This window comes from Dendronephthya gigantea, unplaced genomic scaffold, assembly GCF_004324835.1.
Source record: "Dendronephthya gigantea isolate DGI-Jeju-01 unplaced genomic scaffold, DenGig_1.0 000011F, whole genome shotgun sequence".
In the NCBI taxonomy this organism is placed as follows: domain Eukaryota; kingdom Metazoa; phylum Cnidaria; class Anthozoa; order Malacalcyonacea; family Nephtheidae; genus Dendronephthya; species Dendronephthya gigantea.
The window spans coordinates 1,175,001-1,181,167 of NW_021163021.1; the positions used below are offsets into that span (position 1 = coordinate 1,175,001).

Here is a 6,167-nt window from a genome sequence, read left to right on the forward strand (position 1 = left end):
GTCCATATTTGTGCATGAGAAAAGGTAACTAAGGTAAGTTATAAACAAAATCAAAGTTCTTCGCTGAAATCTCCACCATAACACCAAAGAAAAGGTGTAAATATTGTGACCTGTTGTTTGAAAATTAAATGTCAAGGAAAATATTCTCGCACAGTATTGAATACAATATGTGATATAAAGACTAACAAAAACTTACCACTAGCAATTGGCATGCCAAAACGTTTGAGTTTCTCCTCTGTAGACTCCTTCTCTTGTGGCGGGAGGGACGATTCGCCCAACTTAAATAAGGTTCGGACTTTATCTCTTATCTTGGAAGGAGGAATTTTCTCAAGGAATTGCTGACCCTTGCAAAGCTCCCGAATGTCTTCCATCGATACCTTTTTCATCTGGATTTGGGTAGCAAAAAGTTGTTTTAATAAGTCTGTTTCCTCACTTGACCACTTGTGCCTGGGACAACTGACCACGCTTGATGTGGCAGCGTCTTTCTCGGGTGGTTCCTGATCTTTATTCTCTTCTTTCTCCACACCATCACTGGATTCTGTCTTCTCAGAGCCATCACGCATAATGCGTGACAGTTCTTTGGATGTTTTTACTGCAGACTTTCCCTTATTCTTTAGCAGGTAATATTTGTCCGCCGTTGTCTTGTTATGTACCATGAGATCTGCTAAGTCACCTCGCATTTCTTCATTGCACTCATGAACGGCAGAAACCGCAGCCTTTCTGAATGAAGTTGCACCACCCATAGATGCTTTTTTCCCAAACACCTTGCCCCAACATGAGCCAATTTGGGCACCAACTTGGGATGAATCTAGTGGGGTGCCTCTGTAACTCAAAAAAACTATGGGTTGGCATGCATTGACATCTGGTATACATCTCCGTAATTTTTCAATGAACACTTTCATATAATTATGAATCGACGACGACAAGACGAGGTGTGCTGGCCCATGGGTGGTAAACGTCTTGTGCTTCTTCACCCTAACAACATAGCAGTCATCTTGCTGTGTGGCATTTTGAAATTCCTCCATGGTCATGTTGGCAATTGGACCCGATCTGCTGCCATTGTTAATACAAATCAGAGTCATGAGGTAGTCTCGCACAATGGTGTATTCTGCCTGTGATACCACAGAGACATCGGGATCTGTCTGGAATTCCCCAAGTACTTTAACTGCCTTCCGTGCAACCTCTGAAATGTCAAACTGCTTTACCTCTTCTGGCGTCTTTAAGGTTTCAAAATCCTCTACACGTTTTTCCCAAAAACGATTTTGGGCCATCTTCCGAGAAGACCTGGCCCATAACTTGACCTGTTCAGATAGACTAACAAGTTTTCCCTCATTTACATTCATCTCATCAAATCTGGCTGAACATTCTGTACGCATGTAAATAAAGAATTGGTTAAGGGACCCAAGATATGATTTCACAGTACCAGGTTTCTTCTCTTCTTCAATGATTCTTAGCCATTTATCTCTAAGCAATGACTTGGACAATAGGCTTGATATTGACGGAGCATTTGGGGTGATGAACTTCATAACCATTTCCACCTGTCGCATACACTGTCTTGCACATTTTTCATCTTTACGGCCACCATCTGGACCCGGCCACCATCTGGTCACGCGAACTAAGTCACGCAAAGCAAACACAAGTAAATATGAAAGTGGGGAAATATACCATTTATCTAATTGTTTGATACCATCATGTCTCAGTTGAGATTCCTTTAAACGCTCGTCATAAGTTTGCTTTTTTTCACGATAGGTAGCCACTCTTTGTCAGTCGCTGGTTCATTGACACACAGACCAAGTTCTGATGTTTCATCTGTAGTTTGGTCGTCTATATTCGCAGCCACTTGTTTCTTTATTATATATGGACTGGGAGCATAATTCCAATCTGAGTCGTCGCTTTGATAGATATTACTTTCCGCATCTGAGCTTTATGAGGACATTTTCAGAAGTATTGTAAGAGACAAATTACTTGAATCATTCTACGAATTGATTCCTAATTCAAGCCAGTATTTAAATTGTCCAAATTATAACGCTGCAAATTTAATCATGATAGAGATCAGATCGTTTGGCTGGGTTTTTCAAAGGTTTGCCAACATCGTGAAAAGGAGGTAGCTGAAGTAACAGAAACAACTGAAGGGAGTAATATAAAACTTGATCCATCAGAATGTGGCCCTCTTTCCTACGTCGCAGGGTATATAGTTTCCAAATTATACCAAAAGGCTAGACCTAAGAATTGGAATGAATGTGACAGTGAGTTGCAAGTTCTATTACATGTTTTAAAGTCAACTGAATCTGACAATAACTTTATCCTTGCTCGTAGCAGAGGAGGTCTTGTTTCTCCCAGCCATCATTGCTGAGATTTGCTTCAGGAAAAATATTGATGTGGAACATGTGTTACGAAATGTACTAGTGGATATCATCTGTGAGTCAACATTAAACTCTCCAGTTGTGAAATCACTCTGGGATAACATTGTTCTAGAATTTGGTATAGACGAATCTACTTCTACACAACATTTATGTCTGGGAAATATTGTTAAATTGTATATTCGTGTTTGGTCATTTTCCTATGCTAGGGACTATATTAGCAAATATAAAATAAAAGAGAAACAGATGAAAAGTAAGGCATTACAAAAGGAATTAAAACAAGGCAAAGACCATTGAGTCCCTTTAATTAAAAACGTTTTGTTTATATATTTGAGCAGTTGATGGGAATATGTGTTAAAAGGCATTATATTTTACCTAATAGCCTTTTTAAGTGGTGCCTAATGTTTCATGCTTTTATGATTGACAATTACTCAAGCCTAAGAATGGCAATGAAAAATTAGGGATATAATCATTTGCCTCTAACACCCTAAAATACATAAACCCATAAAGAAGAGTATTGGGTAAAGCACGAAGGAATAATTGTATTTTCTTATTGCAAATATATTTCATTGTAGAGTTCGTCATTCCACATTAGACAACTTTGACTTCCATAACCAGAATTATATAGGCAGTTACACGCAGTCTTTAAAAGGTGCGGAGAATCAGCAAAAAAGAAAATGAACCATGATGGTGCAAAATTATTGGGTGTTTTATACACAACATCACAGTTCACTTCCTTAGCCAGCTTGGGGTAAAGTCGAAAGAACTTTCGATTTGGAGAAGCACCATCATTTACTGCTGCACACACACGAAGACTGATTGACACCTCCAGCACAGCAACAGTTCTCCAGAAGAGAGGCATTATCTGGAAGGATGTGACATTTCTTGTGAAGAAGTATGCAATGATATGCTTCAAATCAGTGCATAATCCCCTCACGAGAGATGCCAAGGCATGCGTTGCAGTTGGATCTTCATCAGCGAGACTGGCGAAATTGGTCATGGGGTCACCCAAGTCGATAAAACCCATAAATTCCCCAGACACTTTATCAAAAACCAGGTTTGATTGAATCTTCATCTCATCCATAACAACTGCCACATATCTTTGTACAGGAGTGAAAGATGAAGTTTTTTCTTTTAGAGTTTGGACATTGTCTTTATTGATACCAGCTATTGGTTTGAAATAGTTTTTATAGTCTCTAAGGACTCTCTCACTGGGGAGGATCCGTGGCTCCGAGGCTCTGTCGACCCATGATTTTGAGAATGTCCTTCTTCAAGCTTTCGCTAATGCCAATTCCTTGTTCCTCAATCTTTGTCCACATTTGCTGCAAGCGGTCTTCAAGGTCTTTTACTTGCAACCTTGTATATCTTACTGTTGCCAGCAGCTTGTCTGGTCCACATGATTGTAAAGATGCCTTAGGTTTAGCTGGGGTTGCAGATGCTCTACTCTTCTTTCTTGCAGATCTCTTCATTGTGTTGGAGGCAGTTGCACAAGGTTGACAGGATTCATTTGAATGTTTGACATCAACAAGGACATCACATGCAACTGATCGATAAAATAGTGAAACTTCAAAATGTGCTTCTTCAACTTCAACTTGTGGCTGGGTTTTGATCAGGATTTCCAGTTAGATTGGTGGCAACAGAAATAACATCATTGTCTTTAATTATTCCTTGGCAAAATCTAAAGTTTTCTATAGTTTGTAACAGTTCGAGTAGGTCCAAATACTTGATAGAACGTTTTTGTTCTTTATAAATTACATGGTCGTCAGGCAGGGGCCAGTTGAATACAAAGATAGTGAACTCCAAGGATGAGTTCATAACGACATTGTAATTGGGAGCACAATGAATGTTGTCGTAATGCTCAATGCGTATCTCAACAGCAGTATCGGCTTTCCTTACTAGGGTTCGGCGTTTTGGTTTACTTGGAGCTTTGTGGCTTTTCTTTGGCAGGTTTTCTGTTAGTATGCTTCCTGTAACTAATGTTTTCCTTATTCCTAAAATGTAAATTAACTAGTTTAATTTATACAGTGAGCAATCTAATATTCGCAAACTATGATACGCTCTTTATGCTAAATATTATTATGAAAAAACAGCTGTCCCTAAGACAAAGGTAATTTACAACGAAAATATATGCGACAAATACTTACCAGTTACGATACATTCTGGCTTGAAATGCTGCTCACAAACAAAGAAATAGTTTGCCTCAATTCTCTGTTGTGGTTCCGCGGTTGTTTCTCTCGTTCTTAGGATCAAGCGAAACCATTCTTCACGAGCCTTCCACTTCAATTCTTTCGCGTGCTTGCCATCTGTAGACTTAACTGAAGGGATTCTAAACAGTGAAAGCTTGTGCTTTCCGCTAGTTGTGCAGCAAAAATTGCCGCCACCCATACGTTTAAAGAATTCTCATATATTTTTGGTTGACTTGGGTTGAAAATTTGCCCAACTTGTATCCTGTTTAATTTCTTTTTGGCAAGGCAGCTGCTCCCCCCACCCACCTAGTACACCTATGACTACAGTCAACTAACCTAGTACTTTCAATTTGATTATTATGCAAGTGTTCAGATTGATGTATGAAAAGAATATTTAAGGGACCGGTCATTATTTATACCCAGGGTTGGGGCCGAAGAGAAATTATTTTAACTGCCAAAAATTCACCTACCCAACCCAACTTGAACCAAAAATTTGGATACCCCACTATTTTTAACTTTAAAAAATTTTTACCCAACCCTGGCAGAAATGCTGGCCCGAGTGATTTTTCTTCACAACATTAAAAAACATGGCGGCCAGTGAAAACAAATTTGAAGCCTTTCTCCAATCGATAAATTTGGCTGTGGAACATCTTGAAAGATTTAAGCCGACTGGCTTTGACAACATTGATTTGATTAAGTCATTGGAGCCGGGGGAACTGCAGAATATGTTTGATATGGTGGGATTAGCAGCGAAACCGGGGCATGTGTTAAAGTTTAAGAAGGCTATTGCTCAACTCACTGCACCGACACCACAAAGAACTGGCAATGTTGACCAAAGTTCTGTGCCTCGGAAGACAGTTCAAAAAAGTAAGTTTTTAAAAATGCATATTATTAAATTAATACACTATGAAGACTATTTGTTTTGGGACAATCATGGAAAAGTATTTTTAAATCAAAAAAGGCTCTCCATTTTCATACATGAATACTTAAATATATTATTGATCATTTCAACTTTCAACGTACATGTCCACATATAAACTAGTATATTTGAAATACAGTAACGACTGTATATTAAGCTTTAATATTGTTTAAATACGTTTTCCAATACCAGAAAGATATGAATAAAACATCTCCATATTTTTTTCAAGAGAAGGCCCCTACCTCTTGACTGAAGACCTTTGCTCATGTGTGTGAGAAGTGAGACATTTACAATAGCTGATATAAAGGAATATTCAAAACACCTTTGCCAAATATTTAATATAATATATTTTCTTTCTTTTAATAATAGCGATTGCATTTGTTGGTGGGAAATTTGTCTTGGGCGAGAATGCTATAATTATGGATAAAGAGCCCTGGCAAAAGTTTACTATACCAAATGTAAAATCCAAGAGACTGATTTATCACAACCAGCTGACCAAGGAGATTTACCTCTCAGCATACACACCTAAGCAATCAGGTTTCCAGGCATATCTGAATGGTCAACGTCAATTCAGGTGGAATATGAAATGCAGCATTGAGAAACTTGCTGATATTGTTTCCAGTTACAAATCTGGTTTAATCCCAAAAGAAAATATCGATTGTGATCGTTACAGAGAGTTCCCTGCAGATGTCAAGATGGAGG

General features: G+C 38.5%; 1 protein-coding gene across 1 annotated transcript in view; it reads right to left on the reverse strand.

The window, feature by feature from the left end:
• Positions 1 to 4,745, reverse strand: part of LOC114518606 — a 5,795-nt gene extending 1,050 nt beyond the window's left edge. The window contains exons 1-6 of the mRNA XM_028538620.1: positions 4,505 to 4,745; positions 4,116 to 4,351; positions 3,573 to 3,958; positions 3,077 to 3,460; positions 1,792 to 1,922; positions 197 to 1,615 (exon numbers count right to left, since the gene is read on the reverse strand). Of these exons, the coding sequence (XP_028394421.1) occupies positions 197 to 1,615; positions 1,792 to 1,922; positions 3,077 to 3,460; positions 3,573 to 3,958; positions 4,116 to 4,351; positions 4,505 to 4,745 (2,797 nt within the window). The remainder of the gene's footprint in view (positions 1 to 196; positions 1,616 to 1,791; positions 1,923 to 3,076; positions 3,461 to 3,572; positions 3,959 to 4,115; positions 4,352 to 4,504) is intronic.
• Positions 4,746 to 6,167: the final 1,422 nt, after the last annotated feature.